We start from the raw sequence: 21179 nt of genomic DNA, 5'->3' as shown, positions 1-21179 counted from the left end.
TGACTTAAATCTGTTTCTGAACAAGGTTTTGACTTAAAAACCTACAAAGAAATGGAGCCATAAGATGTCATGTGTTTATTCACATCCCATTTTTGAATGCAGCACACATTTTCACAAGCTATTCTCACACTGCAACAGTATCTCATTACAGCATAATGAAGGATAGATTTACAGAGATTTGAAAAGTTGAGAACACAGTGATGACATCACACTCTGCAGTCAATTCATCATCAAAATGTTTCGGGAAATAAATGGATCTTTCTTATACTGGCCAAACCAGAATTAATTGGCTATAGTTGCACATAAACACACTCCAAGAATGAAGAGATGGACCGTTCTTGGGAGCTCTTTAATGTTTTCATACACATTTGATAGACATGTTTATTATATGGCTCCTGAATTTTTCATATAAGTATCAACAGCAAAGTCTACTTATGATCCTTAAGTGAAGTGAGTCATGAATTGCATCACATTATACTCCTAAATAAAATGGATGCTTTTTATTTCACTTATTAAATATATTCCACAAATAGAGAATGATCTGCCATCACCTCAGCCTTATGCTGTTAGCTGTAAGGGAGGTTCTTGCGAACAGTCTGAATTTTTACAACATAATTTAAACCTTTTTCTTTGATATTACTGCAAAGTTATCTTCCCTTTAAATACAGTTCAGTACAAATATTTTTGCTCTTGCCAGTTCAGAATAAATTTTCTCATTGACAACTTAAATGGTCTTTTTTTGTTAAAACGTTGGAAAATATTTTAGACATTGTAGTGATTAGTTTAAATTGTCATTCATACCAAAATGCTTTCACTTCAAGTTTTTGAAAAATAGTAAAACTATATTACTAAATCAAACAGGTCACTACAATAGAATTTATCTTTCCTTAAACATTTACACTGAAAATTTGAGAACAAAATCAAACTTTTAAAAGTTAGGTATACCACTATTTAATGGAAGGGAAGGAAAGACCATCTAGTACCTAAGTGTAGTATCTAGAGTTTCAGTTGAAATTGCTGCATCATTTTTTAAATTACTTAAAATTCACTCATTTATATTGCCCAAAGTGTACCTGAAAAATCTGCCAGATTGAAAAGACATGACATTTCTTTCTTTCAGGGCTAGCTGGATAAGTCACAGTAGCTTAAAGTGAACTTTTCTTTTAAAAAACCCAGACACCAATGCATACTCCCTGAAGTTTCATTTATGGCATTCTGAGCTGACCATAATTTATGTTGCCTTTGGCAAATGACATTTAGTCACTGCACCAACTGACAGATGTAAGAAACATCCAAGTTGATCCAAAACGTTATTTGCTGCAAAATGCTGGTGGATCTTCATCATCGTTTGAAAACGAAGACACCTTTTTCCCATGATTCTGAACATGATCTTCATTGATTTTCTCCAAACCTTCAATCTGTAAAGCAGGAAACACAAGTCTTAGGCATCATCTGTGTTGGAATTTTCTCTACCTCTAATTATGTACCTCTAATTTTCACAGACCACATACAATGTTCATAATGATCGGAGCACAGGAGATTTAAGTATGCAAGGCCAGCTTAATTGCAGGTCCTACAAGTCTTTACTTAAAACATTTCTGTGCTGCCTTTCCACCTAAATAAGGTCCTTAAGGAAGCAAGCACCAAAACATTAAAAAATGAAAGCAGCATATAGTTAATTTAATTTAATATAATATATATAATATAATATATATATAATATAGTTAATTTAATATAATATATAGACATACAAACACACATAACACCACAACCATGGTGGACTAGGGATATGGTGAAACAAAAACAAAGCTTAAGTGGAGATCAGTTAATTAAATATAGGTCAGTTAATTAAATACAGCAACAAGGACCCACAATATACCACTACTGCACATTAAGACTTCATTTCATTTCATAACCTTTATTGGCATAAGAAGCAACAGAACAATAATACTGGTAGGAAGGAGTGGTTAAGATCGTATTGAAATAACAATACACAGAAGTTTTGCTACGGCCTCCAACGTCGCATTGTTCTCATTATTAAGGAGAAATACAGTTTTTTTGATGCGTCGCTTGCCTCTAACTTCTGGGTCTACTACCAACAAGGGGGCTAGAGTACTTGGCTCTGAGTAGACACATACAAAGGGACACTGTAATAAGACCACGCCAAACAGTCTCTTCAATACAGAATTGTGAGATCACAAATACATTTCCTCTTGTGGTGCGGGAGCCGCAATCTTCTTCCTTGTCGAAGAGCAGAAGGTAGGCATTGCAACGAGCTAGTGATACAGCCCGTCGCCATTTAGGCTCTATTAACAGTTGCAGATATCCTGCCATAGTTGAATTATTCAATGGGATACCCAAAAGGGAGGGAGAACAAAATTTATTGGCCTCATTTAACAATTCCCTGTAATCCAAATCAATGAGTTTTTTTTTTATTGTGGCAAATGCCTCCCTTTCAGTAAGCATAGTTATATCATCAATTGTTATCGCCTGGTCACTCAACTTGTTTTCAATCCTATGCCACCATTTGGTGGAATGTATAACTGAAAGAGCATGGTAAGAGAGACTATTCAGGTCAGGATTGAAACAAGTATGAACCCAAAATTTGAAGGTGGTGCACCAGGCTCTCATCACCAATCGAGGTTGGCCAGTTTCTAAACAAAGAACAGCATAGGGAACCGAGTGTGGAAGGCTGAGGATTTTATAAAGGAACCGTGACTGCACACGTTCCAAGCACCAATCCAAATTGGGATGCCGTATAATAACTGCTGAATGACCTTGGCATTGAAGGCCCGGATTGCTGCTGGGACATATCCATGGCCTTTCCCGTAAAAAAACCTGGCAATGGCCATAGCGCTTAATTTACTAGCTGCAATAGCTCGACTTCTATGGGTAGCCCAAGAAGCTTGATGGTGGAAGTTAAGGCCAAGATACCTAAAACTTTTTACTTGTTCGACAAGATTATTGTTCAACTCCCATCTACCCGGCCTCCACCTGTGGGTGAAGTCCAGAATCTTGTTTTTTTCATAATTAAGGTGGAGATTGTTACGGGTGCAGCAGTCGAAGCAGCCCTTTAGAAGTCTTTTTAATCCCACTCTTGTCCTAGACAGTGATACAGCGTCATCTGCAAATAATAACAAGGGAGTTTTCCTCCTAGCTAAAGTGGGGCAATGAGAGTTCAACTTTGTAAGAGTGGGGGCCAAATCATTCAAAAAAAGCTTGAAAAGGGTCGGGGCCAAAACACAGCCCTGCTTGACACCTTTAAGGACTGGAATTTTAGAGGTTAGCATACCATCTGAATCACACTTGATTTGACATTGGATTAAACACTTGATTTGACAGAATTGGATTAAATACAATAATCTATTATTGATCCCCATTTTTTCCAATTTGGCCCAAAGAAGGGCTCTACATTAAGACTTTAAAGAGACATCTGTAATGTCAAAGACTTTCCCAGCTGGAATGAACTGGTAGTTGTGGGTTTTCTGGCTGCATGGCCATGGTCTAGTAGTTTTTGCTCCTGATGCTTATCCGCATCTTCAGAGGTATGTCACAGTGAGATGTGTTTCTCTCTGTGACACATCTGTAATGTTAAGTACCCTTTCTCTTTCACACAGACATACACTCACACTCAAAGCAAAAAAACAACAACTAGGTATACACAAACTTCTGACCACATCTAAGATGTGCTTGCCTATGCTGACCTTGGATAAAGTATCAGAGATAATATCTATGTAAACCATAACTTTTTTTTCTTTTTAAAATAACATTTATACCTTCTGTTCTTTGTGCTATTTAATTTACATATGAAACTGCAAGGAGAGATCTGTAATGAATATACCCAGTTCTATTTATCTCGGTCTGTTGAGGGCCAGTAAACTGAAATTCTGTCCAGACAAGACTGATGTGCTGCTGGTCAATAACCAAGCTCTAGGATTGAAAATTCAGCCTGCACTACCAGGGGTTGCACTGCCCCTGAAAGATGAGACTCTGGATGATGCTGATGGGCATGCTGCCAGATTTTGGCTACAGGTGGAAGGCTCAAGGTTTGTTCATGGTACACGGCACCTTTTATCAGCTCCAGCTGAAACACCAGCCGTAGCTGCGCTGTCTGGTGCTGGATACAGGGACCTGCTGAAAGGTCTGCAATGACTGTCTTATTCTGGGCACAATACCTGTAATGTCCTCAATAGTTTGCTGCTGGATGATGACCCACCTTTGTACTGTCCCACTAGTTTAGATTCTCTTCCCAACCCCTGCTGTCCATGTTCCTGCCTGCATAAGTGAGGTACTTTTATCATGACTTGCTTTTAGCCTCAGTTATGGATATAACTTCAGATTGTGTAATGTTGTTTTAGCATCCACCAATTTGCACATTTTTAAATGACAAAAGGCAAAGAAATCCCCCCTTACCTCAGCTAGAAAGTCTGCTTCATTGTCAGCTGTAAAATTTAAACCCGAGACAGCACTGAAGAGCTCTCGATCACTAAGTGCTTCAGATACACCATTTTTCTGGAAGAACTTGAATTAAAAGTAAATAAATTTTGTTTTCCATCGTTCATGGGGATACAACATGTTTCAGAATCTTGCTGCCCCTTTTTTCAGTTTAACAGTTTTATGTTCCAATGATGCTGTCCTCTATCTAGGCCAGTGATAGTGAACCTTTTCGAGACCGAGTGCCCAAACTGCAACCCAAAACCCACTTATTTATCGCAAAGTGCCAACACGGCAATTTAACCTGAACACTGAGGTTTTTGTTTAGAAAAAAGGGTTGTTTCCAAGGCGCGCATTACTTGGGAGTAAGCTTGGTGGTAGTCGGTGGCTTTGCTTTGAAGCAACCGTGCAATGCTTTGAATGGGTGAATCACAACCCTAGGAGGGTTTAGAAGCAAGTCCCATTGCCAGCAACTGAGCTTACTCTCAGGTAAAGGATTGCGCTTTAGTTCTTCCCATGAAAATCAGTGGAGTTTAACAGCACTTAACAGGGTTACCTACACATCGTGCCCAGGCCAGCCTAGATGTGTGTGTGTGGGGGGGCGATTTTCCACCCCCCCGAGATGAACTCTGTGCACACGTGCCCACAGAGAGGGCTCTGAGTGCCACCTCTGGCACCCGTGCCATAGGTTCGCCACCACTGATCTAGGCAGTTCATTGCTTAATATGACTGACAACAGAGCTCAGGCCAAAAAAAGTTTTCCCCCCAATATCTACAATTTCTTCACATTATATATACCAAAAATAAATCCTGGAAACTTCTACCATAATGGATTGGAGAGACCTCTCCATATTCATTTAGACAGCTATTCTTGTGGGTACGTTATAAGACTTTTACCCACATTTCCCTCCCCACAGCTGCCCTCTTGGACTTTTTCTCCCTGTCTGACACTCCTTATTTGCAATAAAGCTTACATGTCTTCAGGAAGGAGGCTGTCTGTGCACATGTTTGGATTAGTCAAGACCTTGGATCAAGCTGTGTTTATGAAGCGTTACAAAAATATCCAAAGTTTTCATTTAGATTACTATGACTCTATACTGTTTCCATATTTGTTGGGCAGCCCAATCCAGCCTAGGACAGCACTGCTGCTGCACCACCCCGCCAACTCCAGAGGGCTTTCAGGCAATGTGGGGAAACTACTAAAACAACCGTCGCCCCCAGCTGCCTGAAAGCCCTCCATGGTGTTACAAGGTGTTACACAGATGTCCAAGGCCCCTGCTGCTGCATTCCTGGCCCGCCTGGATGGAATTAATGTTGGTTCCACCCCCGAATACCCTGGCCCACCTCCCCCAATGCCGGTGTCCAATCAGAAGTCAGTGTTCCTCTGTGGCAGCAACCATCTCAAGGTTTCATGGCCACAGAGCTAAGGGACATCCGGTTGCCAGCAACTTTGCTTTCTCCCTCAACAGGAATGCCCCTAACTGCAAAACATGCCGGCATGGCCCTATGCCTCATCCATGAGCCTATTCACCCACCCCCACAGGATTGGGCCATAAGAGAATCACCATGATATCAAGAAAGCTAATTGCAAAATCATATTTTCACTCTTACCTCTGAAAAACAATTTTGCTACCTCCTTCCCCTTCTAACTAAAATGATTGTTCAGGTGTAGTGTTGAGCAAGTAATAACCTGTTATTTGAAAACAACCTTTCTTGAATATGCAGAGTATAACTAATGCAACAGCACAGGTTCTATTACAGAACATCACAGTCATTAGATTTCTTACCTGTGAAACATTCCTGCAATCTCTGAACAAGAACTCTAGCCCATGTGGATGGGTTGGTTCCACTGACTGACTCACATCAATTAACCAGACCTAAGGTAAATATTGGAAGTTAGCTATATTTGCGTGTGAACATATAAGTAGACAATTATGCTCCTCCCTTCAGAATGTGCTCACCTGTCCGCCATGCCACAGCATGTTGTACTCGCTCAGGTCGGCATGAACGAGACTACACTCTTTATATAACTGCTGCATCATCTAGAAAGAAGAAACAAGTATTCAAGGCATTCTTCATACAAAGAAATTAGTAAAAATGCATGATAAATACAGAACATAACAGAAAAGATATTATTAAATAATTTTGCAGAGCCAAAATGTCTTCCAAATGGAAGTATAAGAGAAACAGTAAGAGATATTCATGCTAGCTAGTGCATGTAAATCATCAGTACAACTGTGAATGATTGATAGAGATGTATAGAAACACTCTGGTAATTCCTGTTTCTATTAAAGATAGTATAATTTTTGTACCACGCTAACAAGTTACATTTCTTACAAATGCTATACTCTGTCTCACCAAAAGAAAAAACCAGAATTGTAACTTCATTCGCCACATGCTGGACCGTCTTTGTTTTAGAATGCTCCATTTGGGTCCTACAGCCTACTTAGTTCTGTTAGGTGGATGCTAGGACCCAAACAGAGCATTCTAAAACAAAGACGGTCCAGTATGTGGCAAATGAAGTTACAATTCTGGTTTTTTCTTTTGGTGAGACAGAGTATAGCACAGTAGCACGACAGGAAACATACTAAGCAGAAAATTAGTAGTTCCACCAAATATGACCCTTTATGTTAAATGGTTCCTTGAGTCCAACCTATACTGTATTTTTAATACTAGCTACAGCCCTTCATTAAGTAGTCTGATTTTGTTCACAGCTTGTACAGATCAAAAAGCAGTCTCCACATTTACATTAATTCTTTGTTACTCATATGGTTGGGATGCAGACTGTTTTTGCACGCACGAGGACTTCTGCCTTGATCCCCACCCCATATGCTGCTCTTGAGAGCGTAGAGGATGCTGCTCCGAATACAAAGCAAATGATAGAAAGGAAGTCTGCAAGAGTTTTGAGACAACAGTAGCACGGATCTTACGTGAAGAACTTGGTTGTAGGCCTTTTTCATATCTTCACTATTGAGTTTTACTTCTTTTAGTTTGGGAGCTGGGACTTGATCCTGACCAATGAAGGACATGACCAAAACATGTTTTTTAAGGGTTACTACTTGTGGACATGGAATTCCTGCTTTCCGCATTCTACAGAGAAGAGAAAAGCACCACAACTCTTTAACATGTTTACAGAAAGTTAAAAAATTAATTCAAAAACCTTCCTTAACCCAGAAGTTAATTCAAGTTTTTTAAAAAATGTATTGATAGCTATTGATTTGAATAATTGTGCTGTCATAACTGGGTGAACTAAAACTATTGTCCTGAAGTCAAGAATTCAAATGTGTCATCAAAACAGATACTAACAAGTGCCTTTCATATGGCAGCCTGAAAATGAAGTGAGGAATTCTACAAATTCAAGTTTGACACAGAAAAGACAGTGTGGTTTCACACAAAGGAAACACTCTACAGAGTTGCCAGACTTGACTTTGAAAAGGACTACAGTGTATCTGTACCAAACCATTTCTATACCTTGTTAAATTGTGCATTTCTTTTTCAGCCCACATGCGGATGATCTTTCGTGGATTCAGTTTGCTGAAACGGTCTTTGAACCGATAGTCATCCTTGATATACTTATCACGGTTCTTAAATTCATTCAGGGTAGTCTTAAACACTTTTATGGCACATTCTGAAGGTACAGGTGTGGTATCGTCACCCAAGCTTTTGGAAAAATAAAACATTTTAGATGTGAGCAGACAATGAGTTTACACCAATCAGTAAAATACAAACACAGATGAGAAGTTAATTCATATGCAGTTACTGCCTCCAAATGAATGATAGTTTCTGAATTGTAATCTTTTGGAATGATAGTTTCTGAATCGTAATATTTTGAATTCAGCAAATCTTTAGATGGAAAGAGTATACTCGACAAGGTTTTATTTGATTTCTATCTGTGCATACCATCTGTTATGCTGCCCTTGCTCCAAGGTCAGGGAGGCATATAAGGTTCTCCCTTATTTCCCCCAAAAGTAACACAGAATAAGAAAAGCAACTGGCATACAGTCACCCAGTAAGCTTCATGGCTGAATGAGATTTGAACATAGGTCTCCCCAGTCCTAGTCTCTGACCAATACACCACTCAGACTTATACATCTATAACATATTTGGAGTGGGAGCCACGGAAATTGTGGATTCTTCTGTTTTGAAAACAGTAAAATGGGAAATAGCAACCAATGTACTCCACATGCCCTGCCACTCTACATTCGCTCCCAGCTCACACACCACTTAAACATCACAACCGTATGAAAAAGATCATACCTTCCTCCATTGGCATGAAACACAACAGACTCTTTTCCAGTACTTATACAGCCAGTGATAGTCTCCAGCATCCCAGAATTGACCATCTTGTACAAAAGTAAGCGTGTTTTAGGATCTACTGCTTTCTCCTGCACAAGGGAGAAAATTATGTTATTATTATCACACATATACAATATTACTGAATATCTGGATATTTCATTTCGTCTCCTGATTTATTTCAACTGACAACATTTTTGATTAAACTCAAAAATGCAAAATTAAGGGAAGTTCAAACAGAAGCTTTAAGATAATCCCTTGCTGGATTTTCTCTACTGATTACTTCCCACATACACTTTCAGAGTGAAACTGCATGCTGTTATTTCCAACTTTCTTGCATAAATTGCTGAACAGGATCTACTGTTGCACCCAGTTTATTCAGAAAGTTTAACACATTCCCTGCACAAAGGTAATCTAAAAATAGGTGGAAGGCAGTAAACCCCTGAATACTTCACCATTTTCTGTAACATAATTCCATTCATTTTTAACAACAATGTATTGTGTTAATAAGACGTATTGTGTTAATAACAAAAACAAGTTTACTAGTTCATTAAAAATGTTCTATATGAATATGTCACAGGGCAGCTTAAGCAGTGATTTCAAAGTATCAGCGCAGTATGAATTCATGCCAAGTCTTATGGCCTTGTAAATAATGCAATTTTCCCATTTTGTTTCAGGGCAAAGCAGTAACTAAGACGTACAGCAGTAGAATGCTCCTTCTTCTCATGAAGCCTGGCACTACGACGTTCCTCAGAGTATGCATGCTGTTTTAAGGCATTGAAGACGTGATTGGACAGTTTTAGATCCATACCAATTCCATCACCAACCTGAAATTCAGGCGCAAACTGAAAAGACAGTTGAAATTCAAACAATGAGGTTCTATTTTCAACAAAATCTGAATTATTTGTCTGAACAACTTGCTGAGAGGGGAGACCCTACACTAGAACTAATATGCTTACTAGTATAATTTATTATATTTCTATCCTGTACTTCCGATAAGGACCCCAGACAGCAGACACCAATCCCAAAAGGAATGGATTATGACTTGCCTCATGACTACTACTGTGATATTTGTAAATCTGAACCCAGATTTTCCAAGTTTGTCAAAGTCCAACATGATTTCTACAAAGTCAGGTAGTTTTTCTTACTGATAATAGTAGTATTGGAAGGGGGGGGGGAATACTCAATTGTGAAACTGTAGTAAATTCTGGATGAAATCCTGAGATCAGCTATACTATGAGATAGTGAGCTATGCTGGAAGATGAAGTGGTTCACATAGTTCTCTTCCTTTCTGCTCCACTTCCTAAGAGCCAACATAGTAGTTTTAAAACAAGTGCACAGAAGAATTTTAAAGAGAAACATTTGACTGGTTATTGGGTAAGTGTGGAAAACCACAACACAGAGCATAACAGGGGTCAGTGTCACTTTAAGTAATCCTAGAGCTTAGGCAATCATGGATTGGTCTTTATTAGCTTGGTACGGAACTTACATTTTCCATCCGAGCAGTATTCTTTCTTCCACATACAACTTCATCATGTTTGGTAGTAATATCTTTTCCTTTTCCTATAAAGCCTTTTTTTGGAGTAGTAGTGGGTTTATCTAAAATAATTTGAACACATGTCCTTATTCAACAACTATAGCAGATACACTGTTTTGTTCTCTTTAGTTGTGAGATGGGGGGGGCACAGGTGGGGGGAAATCTCTAAGGCTAGTAATCAGATGACCTTAAAATAACATTTGTTTAACCAAATCCTAGAAAGCTTTCCGGAATAGTAATTAGATTGATGCTATTAATTAAGTATTCACCCGATTTTCAGGCTCATAAAAACTAAAGTGATGTCTGACAAAAGTCTATTTTTATGCCCTACTCTGTTTATATAAGCCTTAATTTAATTTTGATAATCTCCATGTTATTGTCTTTATTATTTTACTGTTGTTTTCAAACAGCCTTAAGCATGCCTTTGGCAAGGCAGCATACATATTTTCTAAATTAATAGTAAACAAAGCTCCATCCAACACAAGGGATTTTACTTGGCAAAGTAATATTACACAAATCCAAGTACACAACCACTTCGTATTTAAAAATAACTATGGAATACTTAAACTGACATGCACATCAAAAGTCACACAGACTGACGGCTGCCCTTCCTTCCTATCTCACTTCCAGTATGTGTGTGCTCTCTTCCTCAAAGGCAAAGCTCAAAACCACATCTTCTGCAAGGTCTTTGGCTTGGCTTTGTACAATTAATCTCCCACAGAAACAAATCCCAAAAACTCCACATTCATGTTTGTTGCCTTTCCTTCACCCTCCCCCCATCCCCAGGTCTACATTCAAACTTTAAGTTCTTTTGGGCAGGAACTTATCATTTATGTTCTTACACATAGCACAATGGTGGGCCTTTTTGATACAATATCATAGTAAAAAGATGAGAGCATGGTAATGACTTCACAGCCTTTTTGTGAAGTGATCATGGAGATACCACTGATCTCAGTTCCTAATTTCATAATCTTACAGGTTGAAATAACTAGTCTAGAAGTAACAGGTTTTAGAGTGTGTTACTTAAGACTCTACCTGCTCTGTATGGATCGTGCCGAGTATCCTGCCAATCAACCTCATCTTCAGAGCTGTCACTGTCTTCAAAGGGATGTATTTTCCGATAATTCTCAAAAGATATGGACACTTGAGAGACAAAAATACAAAGAGGTATATGACTACCATATATGTCCCATGTCATACATCTCTAAAAGCTGAAACAACAGGCAAAGTTATGCTAGCAAACCTTTGCTGTCACCGTTGAACTTTTTCTCTTCACGGCGAAGTTGTGCATCGTATTCCTTGTCAAATTCCATTTGAAGCATTTGCGCCAGCATCAAGTCACTGGAAGTGTCAACATTCTCCCCAGTAATAAATGGTCCTTCAACAACCCTGGACATGATGGGCAACAATAAAATGGTGTTAGCCTTTCAAAAGAAGAGCAGTTTAGCCTTGAAATTGTTATTGCAGGTGCAGGAATGTTAGATGCGGCCAGTATCTCCAGCACCAACCTAGGAGCGGATGGCAAACGGAAAAGAAACTTTGCTCTCAGAGAAACCCTTGGCAACTCTGCTGTTAATTCAGTGGGAGGATCAGACTCCAACTTGTTCTGTGCAGTTCTAAATTAAGGGAGAAAAGACTCAATTCTGCCCTTAAAGATAAGAACCTCTTCCAGCCACCTGCCTCCTTTAGGGAGTTGACAGATATAAAGAGGGCTATTGAATACCTTCAGTAACTTCTTTATCTTCCTCCCCTAGGTAAGAGAAAATGAAGAAAGCATTCTGAAGTGATACACTCACTTATTGTCATGCCCATTTGTTGTTGTTGGGGTATGTGTGTGTGTGTGTCTGGTGTAAATGCCTATGTCTGCTGGCCAGTTTGTTCCTGAGTCCAATTTGAGGTGCTTGTTCTTATCTTTAAAGTCCTTCACAACCTAGAGCGACGTTTCTTGCCATATTCAACTATCTGTTGCTGCTCCTCCATCCAAGGTTCTCTGTTCATACCCTGCTAGATCTTGTGCCTCCCTATGGAGTACAATGACAAAGTAGGAAAGCAGGGTCTTTTGTGACTGTTCAGAAAAAGGTGCACATGTTGTTTTCTTGCACCTTTGATGATTGATTTTTCCTGAGCTGTAATACTGTGTATGTTTTCTGGGATATGTGGGGTGGGGTAAGTGGGGGTTGTGTAGATGCCTAGAAATACAATACGCTGTGCAACTTATAAGAAGCAAAATGATTCCTGTACCTTCTACTATGCAGTATTATTTTCACCTAGTACAAAACATCTTCCCAGCTTCCTTCCATAGCAGGTGCCCTCTAGGTACTTTTGTTACCTTCTCTCCAAATCAAAGAAATGACAGACCATGTTACAGCTGCAATCTCTATGTCAGACACAGAAAAGCTTGGTTCAGCCCTCATACTGACTATAAATTATAGCTATATCAGTTGCCTGAAATCACACTTTCAGCCTGCTCCCATGAATATTTATACAGGAGCACCAGAGATTTACAGATGGACTTTAAAATCAGGATGCATAGAATTGCATCTACTGGAAAATAAAGGAGTAACTCATCTGCTAAGTCTGTATGCAAGCATTTGAACATAAATATAATAACTTACGATACCACTTCTGGAAAACCAGTGTTTTCTTCTTCCAACTGTAGCTCTTTAGCTAGTTGTTCACTCATTACATCAGCAAGAGAACATGATACTGTGGTGTTTTTAGGAGCTCCCCATGGACACTGCAACCACAAACAGATTTTTTAATGTTTAACTTTTCCTCAAAAAAACAAAGAGGGAGAATTTGGTTATGTTTTGCTGAAAGCACACATCACTTGCAGGATCTGGTCATGTTAAGCATGGTAAGTGCTACATATTATACCAGTAATTCTCTGTATATTTAATAAATAACAAAAATATTAAATAGTATTTGGCAGTGGTAACAATTCAGATTATAACTCAATTATGAAAAAAGTAAATGTTTTTGGTTTCTGTTAATGTTGTTAACAATTATTGCTTTTGTGTGTGTTTGATTTGCCCATCATCACCAGGGCATTCTCAGTAATATACATTTGTTTCCCCATAATTCCATGCATCTAATGAAGAAGATACTGCTTAGGTTACAGCAGAATATTTACAGCACCAACCAAAGATACAGCTCTGCTGAGGATGGCACTGTTAGCCTTTAAAGGACTCCTTGATTCTGTCCTTTTGCTGTAACAAATTAATACAGTCACTCTGCTGGACTGGCTCAGACAGAGACACATTCTTCACATCGCAGATAAAAAAGATAACAAAACAGCACAAGCAATCCTTTCACATTCGAAAAATTCACGCAATGAAGTCATATACTGACAAAACTGATTTTTCATGTTGTCATCAGGGAATACTATTCCAAAGAGTAAACAGCAAATGAAAAGGTAATGACTGAACACATTAGGTAAAAATTATCACACCTGTAAAAAAACAAACATTGTCGGGCTATGTACCTTACTAGAAATCAAAAACAAAGTTAAACACAGAGAAAGATTTCAAGCCATTCTTAACCCTGCTGTGTCAACTGTCCTACACAGTTTGTGTTTAGGTAGGGCTCTGCCACTTGATTCTGCTCCCTAACTAAACCAGACCGCTTCTGATCCTGTCTTCCCCAAACCCCAAAGCCACACTCCGCTCACCTTACTCTGGGGCCAAGCAGGGCCTTGGTCCGCCTCAACGGAGGGTACAACAGCGGCCACTCCTGCAGGATCCATGTAACAAATAAACAGGGGGAAAATGCCGGAAAAAGCGAAAGCAGCCACGGATCAAAAGGGCACAAGGAAGCCCGGCCAGAATAAAGCTTTTTCCGGCTTCTCCCCGGATCGCCCCACCCCTGACTGTCGAGGGCAGCGGTTCATTGGTTCCCGAAATGTACTTCCTGCTCATACGTCCTCATCACTTCCGGCGCCTCTGTCTGTGTTCTGACGTCCCCAAGAGAGTTGTGGCTGTTCATTGCTCTTTCACTGCTACGGATATATATGTATTTATAATTGCCTTTACCACCATTATATTTCCTTCTCTGATACTGCTCTCTCCAACTCAGGGAAATAGCCTTTATGCTTCAATGACTTTCTTATAGTTAGATCATACCGTAGTCCTGTGTTTATTTACTTCAGGGTAAATTGTAATAAAGACCAAGTATTTGACCCCTCTGCTGGATATACAAGGCCAAAAATCTTTAGTCTTGAGTTATAATTGTTTTCCCCTGGGCAGGAAGCAGGATTTGGAACTGAATATTCATGTTTATTACAGACCTGACCAGGGCATGGGGGGTGACAGGTTGAACACTGACAGGCACAAGTACCAGCCTACTTCACAGCCCAATCCTGTCGTGGGGAGACAGCAAATGCAAGAAACTCCTTAGCCACATGAAAGTCCACCATAATCCAAAATGGACTTATGCCACTCTTTTGGGCAGCATAAGTCCAAGAGCTCCGCTGGGGGTATTTCCAGCTCTAAAGCTCAGTGGAGATCCACCTCCATGAACGCCCCAAGGAACACAGGTATCTGGGGGCTGAGCTGTCATCTGGGTCAGGTGCCACTGAAGTCTGTGGTGTCTGCTCACTTCTCAGTTTGCCCTCCCCGCCAGCGTTAGTGCTGCTTACACCAGAAGGATGGGCAAACATGCTGGTGCCACTCTGCACTGGTTCCAGGAGTCTATTCAACCTCTCCCCCCAAAATTGGGCTGCCCAACTTACTATTTCCCCTACAATTATGGCACAAGTGTTTACCACAAAGCAATTCTACTTTTGAAAATAAATATCACAAACACCAGGAAAGAGCTCCACTGGAAAGCATAATAAAATGTTTCGTATTTATATTAGCAAGAGATAAAAATAATACAGATGAAGATAGCACTACAAAAATAAATAATTTATTCGTGACTGTAAAATAGAATTATTAAACCCGTAATAATCCATTAAAATACCCAAGTTTTGGCTCCTTACACACAGTTTAATGAAAGTATTGCTTCAAACATACAGCTCAGACTCGCAAGTGAGAAATTGGTTGCCTTGTGGCTATTAAATGTTCACAAGACTGAGGTACAAACTACATGTGACAGCATTCTCAAGGTCACCTCAAGGATGTCACCATCACCTTAAAGTCATTTGAAAAGTCATAAGGACCCAGTGTAGTAGTGCACTGCCGACCCAGCAGTGCCGTAGTAGAACGTTGGGACGCCAACGGACCTGCGGCCTTGCCGGTCGCATCGCACCCCCACTCCTCATCCCCCCATGAGTCACGGGTCGTGAACTGTCTGGCTCAATCACCGGGCGCAGGGACAATGGTCTTGCCCCCAGGTGAGGATTAGGCTCAGACGCGTATGCTCCTCTCCGCACGTAGCCAGATGAGATCATGCATCACATGATGATCTCCCGACCTCCCGCTCTCCCGGAACTCCCCCCAGTCCTCCCTCCTACACGCCCCCAATAGAGTAACAATAAAAGGTGCCAGGAACCGGCAGACGGGAGATTCGCTAGGAACACGGACCTCCGGTCTCCCGCTGCTGGCGATCTCCACCAGATGTTATCTCCGCGTCTCGTCTCGTTCTTACGCTGACCGCGTGGGTCGACTACAACCCAGTTCTGCAGTGTGTCAGGCTGAGACACTCTTGTCCCTCATCCTGCCCTGGCCCCTATCAAGAGCTGAAATGGCTGCATCCCCTGCAGCTGTTTCAGCACTTCAGAAGGTGAAGGAAAGGAGCAGGTAGGAAAAAAGCACTGTGCTGTAGGTCTCACAGCATGTTTAAATGACTTTAAAATGCTGACAAAGTCCCTGTGGTCACTACAAGATGCTGTTGTGCCCAGTTTGGCCCAGAGCTGGCAAGAGTCAAGCAGAAGCATTATATGCTTGCTTCTTTTTTCCTCCCCTCCCTCAATTATGGTGATAGTGTGGACACTGCTGAAAAACAAATGTTGATCCACTTCCCTCATTGTACACACCAGTTCATAATATAAACATAATCCACATGAAGTGGCCCTCTTGCCACAAGTAATTTAGGTATCTCAACTGGGGATCATGTTCCTATTCATAATTCCTGTCTCCAGTTGACTTGCAGGGAGAAAAATCATGAGATGGGTTTTGGGAGATCCATTAATGTGCTGAATTCTCCAGTACATTCATTGACTATAGTAATGTGGGTGTTTGCATAGTGCTCTGCATAGTTGGTTATTGGCAACAGTGTGAGATCACTTCTGGCAAAAACCAGAAGGTGACAACATGCCTCTCTAGGAATCAACAGAAACTGTGTGGTTAAACCTCTCTAGGAATCACTGAAAACTATGGTTTTTAACATAAAGTGATTCCTAGAGATGTGTGATATCATGCTATTGGCCTGATGGACTTTTCTTTTCTTTACAAAAAGAGGGCTGGTGGAATTTCCACCCCTGCTGGAGACTGGTAATCCTGACCTTGCCAAGGCTAGAAAACAGGGATAGTATCACCCCTTTGCTGATAAATCTACACTGGCTGCCCTTTACTTAACTCAAAGTGATGGTTCTTAGCTTTAAGTTCCTTAATGGCTGTAGACCTGGATGCTTAAAGGACTGCTTCCTATATTGCTCAGCCTGCCAATGATGTTCATCCTCGCATGCTCTGCTTCCTATGCCTTCACCTGCAGATGAGATGGGTGGTGACCAGAGACTTGGCTTTTTCAGTGATGGCACCTCAGTGGAATATCCTTCCTCTTGAAGTTTCCCTGGGATCATTTAACTGCCAAGAATGATAAAACATTCCTTTTTATCTAGGCTTTCAACGACCTGTTGCTATTTCAAACTATTTTACAGTCTTCTCCGGCCTGTTTTTACGAAACACTTTAAAATGTGTTAAATGTTTCATGGTGTTCTTACACTTTCATTTCTTTTTTGTTGTTGTTGGTTTAAAAATATGTCTTAGCAATTTGTTAATTTCTAACTAATTTTACCTGTCAGGGATTTTATCATGTTGTAAGCCAACTAGCTTTCTTGAAGAAATGGCATAAAAACTTTCTAAATAAATAAAAACATGTGCTCATAAGTTCGTACTGTTGTGGTCTACATATTTTAATGAGACAATGTTGGAGCCAGCTATGGGAATGCTGGCTTTCAACAGCCTCAATACCATCTAAGAGTAAACAATGAAATCCTCTATTAACTACCTCATCAACATGTGTTTCCCACCATGCGGAAGTGTTCTTTGTTAGCAGCTACACATCTACCACAATTAAAGGAACTGTCTTAAAACTGGAGTAAACCATCAGATAAACTGTTTAATTGTTGTCTAGTTTGTTTTGTATTTTTGAAATTACTACTGCTGTGAAAAGATATAGCAGCCAGACAGCTACAAAATGAAGTGAACATGCTGAGTGCTTGCTATTTGTGTACTATTTATCCTGTTAATTGATTTAACTCAGAGCTAAATGTTTGTGCATAATGGAGTTTTTAGAAGTATTGATTGCCTTCAAGTTAAACCTAGCTATGTGGGTCAAAAAAATCCTTTGTATGGATTTGTGTGAACAGTACACAGGCTTGCCAACATTCTGGCAACTGTCACAGTATCATGCAAAATAGCACACAGTTGCTTTTTTGGCAGCTATTCGCAGCTGATTCACAGTGACACCTGCTTGGGTTTTCAAGGCAAGGGACTTTCAGAGGTTGTTTGCCATTGCCTGCTCCACCTCAGGATCCTGTATTCCTTGAAGGTCTCCCATCCTTAAACTGGCTACTGCCAGTGTTCTGATTCGGAAATGCTGCCCTCTGAGCCCATAGACCAGTGATGGTGGACCTTTTTGAGACCGAGTGCCCAAATTGCAACCCAAACCCCACTTATTTATCGCAATGTGCCAACCCAGCAATTTAACCTGAATGCTGAGATTTTAGTTTAGAAAAAAACGGTTGGCTCCCCCTTCCTCCGCCCCACCCGCTCAAGGGGCCAGCCTGCTTTAACCTCCAGCAAGTCCTGCGTGCACCGCTCTGTGCCTCTCTAGTATCTCTGCCTCCTCTGCAAACCCCCCCACCCTTGGGCAGCAGCCACCCAGAGCACAGGCACCAGGCCCACCAGCCGAGTCCTCCCTGCTCACTGTGGTGTGCGCATGTCATGCTCAGTGGCCCAGGACAGCCTAGATGTGGGGGGAGGGTTGTGATTTTCTGCCTCCCACATGATGAACTCTGTGTGTGCATGCCCACAGAGAGGGCTTCGAGTGCCACCTCTGGCAACTGTGCCATAGGTTCGCCATCACTGCCATAGACTTACATTGAACTTTTGATTCAGTTTTGGGGTGATTCAAGGGGCAGGAGGATTTTCAAATTTCCCTCCTTTCAGTGCCACCTGAAGCCTCTTTGGGGGTGGGGTGGTGCCACCTTTGCTGTGTTGTTCCTGGCTGCCACAGCACCCCCACCCCCAAATCTGGATTGTGCTGTAAGGCCCTGAGAAGCAGAGACGTTCCTCCCATTGGGTAAAGTGGGCAGTTGCCCAGGGCGCCCCATTGTAGGGGGCACAAAAACTGCAGGTTCGTTTGTGGGATTTTTGTATTTTCAGTGTTTTTCTGTTTTTGGCCTGCAGAGGGCGCAGTTTTTAAGCTAGCAGCACCAAACTTTCAGGGATGTTTCGGGAGACTCTCCTGATGCTATCACCGAGGTTTGGTGATGTTTGGTTCAGGGAGTCAAAAGTTATGGACTCCCAAAGGGGGTGCCCCATCCCCCATTGTTTCCAATGGGAGCTAATAGGAGATGGGGCTACACCTTTGAGGGTCGATAACTTTGGATCCCCTGAACCAAACTTCACCAAACCTGGGTGGTATCATTAGGAGAGTTTCCTAAAGATATCCTGAAAGTTTGGTGCTGCTAGCTTAACAATTGAACCCCTGACAGCAGACAGCAGGCACCCCCAAATTGGACCCCCAGAACCAAACTTCACCAAACCTGGGAGGTATCATCAGGAGAGTCTCTTACTGATACCATCCAGGTTTTGTGAAGTTTGGTCCAGGGGGTCCAAAGCTATGGGCTCCCAAAGTGGGTGCCTTCATCTCCCATTGTTTCCAATGGAAGCTAATAGAAGATGGGGCTACACCTTTGAGGGTCCATAACTTTGGACCCCCTGAACCAAACTTCACCAAAACTGGGTGGTATCATTAGGAGAGTCTTCTAAAGATATCCTGAAAGTTTGGTGCTGCTAGCTTAACAATTGCACCCCTGACAGCAGGCACCCCCCAAATTTCCTCAGATTTTCCTTTTAAATCCCCCCCTTTGGCATGGATTTAAAGGGAGAATCTGAGGTTCCCAGTTTAAACATTGAAAGTGATGCTGTTTCAGGGTGGGGGAGAATCAACCCCAAAATACCATCACTTTCAATGTTGTTTAAACTGGGAACCCCAGATTCTCCCTTTAAGGTGGATTTAAAAGGAGAATCTGGGCTCTCTAGTTTAAACCCCATTGATGCTGTTTGGGGGTGAATTCCAGCATCACTTGTTTAAACTAGTGAGACCAGATTCTCCTTTTAAAACCACCTTAAAGGGAGAATCTGGAGTTCCCAGTTTAAATAACATTGAAAGTGATGCTGTTTCCCCCAACTGGGGGGACTGAATACCACACCATAACATATTTTCATAGCAGTAATAAACCATTTTGAAAGCATTTTGAAAATGTTTTCAAAAAAATTATTTCTGCTGTGTGGCATGGCCTATTGCTGTGTTCAGATTTGTGAGTTGGGGCATGTTCTATAATGTGATGGTGACTTTGAAATGACCTGGTATAAAAAATCATTGCTTGGTCACAGTGTGGTGGCCAGCTGCCCATGGGGGGGGGGCGCCAAACTCCAGTTTGCCTAGATACGCCACTGGGCATAGCTACAAGGGGACCGGGGACGCGCGCATTGCACCGGGCACGCGCCTGGGGGGCATCAAACTCAGGGTTTGCCCAGGGCTCCAGTTTGCCTAGTTACACCACTGCTGAGCAGTCTGGGGCCCTCATATTTATGGAACCATCTCTCCACATATACCCCTAAGAGAGCATTCTGCTCTATTGACAACAACTTGCTGGTGGTCCCTAGCCCAAAAAGTGTTCAGCTACGTTCGACCAGGACCAGAGTGTTTTCAGCTCTGGTCTCAGCCTGGTGGAACGCTGTCGAATGAGAGAAGATCTCTGCAGGAGCTTTTACAGTTCTGCAGGGCTCAATCCACCAGGCCTATGATTGAGGAAAGCAATGGTGTTTCCAACAGACCTGGCCTCCCTGTCCTTTTTCCTACACCCTTACTTCCTTCCCTTTATTTTTGCTATTCTCTCAATTAGTTTTTGCTATTCTCTCAATTCTCTCAATTTTAGCACCATCGGGATGATACCAAGCACTGATGTTTCAATCTATATATTCACTATAAGCCACCTTGACCCTGCCATGGGGAATGGAAGCCAATCAATCAATCAATCAATCAATCAATCAATCAATCAATCAATCAATCAATCAATCAATCAATCAATCAAATAAACAAAGATGTGACACAATATTTGTTGGTTCACCTACGTAGTTGTGTTAGATTGTTAGTTCATTTACAGTGCATCATGAAAAATACCAAAGAGACGGAAACTTTGCTAATAGACCAAAACACGTGGAACTTGCGTATCTCCATACACTCAAAACGATTGCTAAATTGTCATATTTGAATATGTATCAAGTAGGGATGAGCGACCAAATTCCTTATCTGTAACGTTTCTGTTTCCTGGGAAAGAAGCGCACAAAGGCAAAAAACAACAACACCCGCGCGCTCTTTCTAAATCGGATCTTGCAAGACCAAAGGGGACAGGCTCTGCTGGCTTTCCCCTTCTTTCGGGCAAGAACGCTGCCCCTTTAAGAAGGCAGTTCCTCAAACACTTTCCTTGTGCTTATTGGAGCACACATAAAAGCAACGTGTCCGT

General features: G+C 41.3%; 1 protein-coding gene across 1 annotated transcript; it reads right to left on the bottom strand.

The window, feature by feature from the left end:
- Positions 1–60: 60 nt before the first annotated feature.
- Positions 61–14125, bottom strand: RIOK3 (RIO kinase 3). The gene is made up of 13 exons (XM_048508188.1): positions 13935–14125; positions 12880–13001; positions 11508–11653; positions 11300–11407; positions 10217–10326; positions 9429–9572; positions 8692–8819; positions 7906–8094; positions 7365–7524; positions 6396–6476; positions 6222–6311; positions 4414–4521; positions 61–1418 (listed from the first exon to the last, which is right to left on the bottom strand). Exons 1-13 carry the CDS (start codon positions 14007–14009, stop codon positions 1311–1313), a joined length of 1569 nt encoding a protein of 522 aa, XP_048364145.1. The 5' UTR covers positions 14010–14125; the 3' UTR covers positions 61–1310.
- Positions 14126–21179: the final 7054 nt, after the last annotated feature.

This window comes from Sphaerodactylus townsendi, linkage group LG09, assembly GCF_021028975.2.
Source record: "Sphaerodactylus townsendi isolate TG3544 linkage group LG09, MPM_Stown_v2.3, whole genome shotgun sequence".
NCBI lineage: Eukaryota > Metazoa > Chordata > Lepidosauria > Squamata > Sphaerodactylidae > Sphaerodactylus > Sphaerodactylus townsendi.
This window is presented reverse-complemented; position numbering and strand designations above follow the sequence as displayed.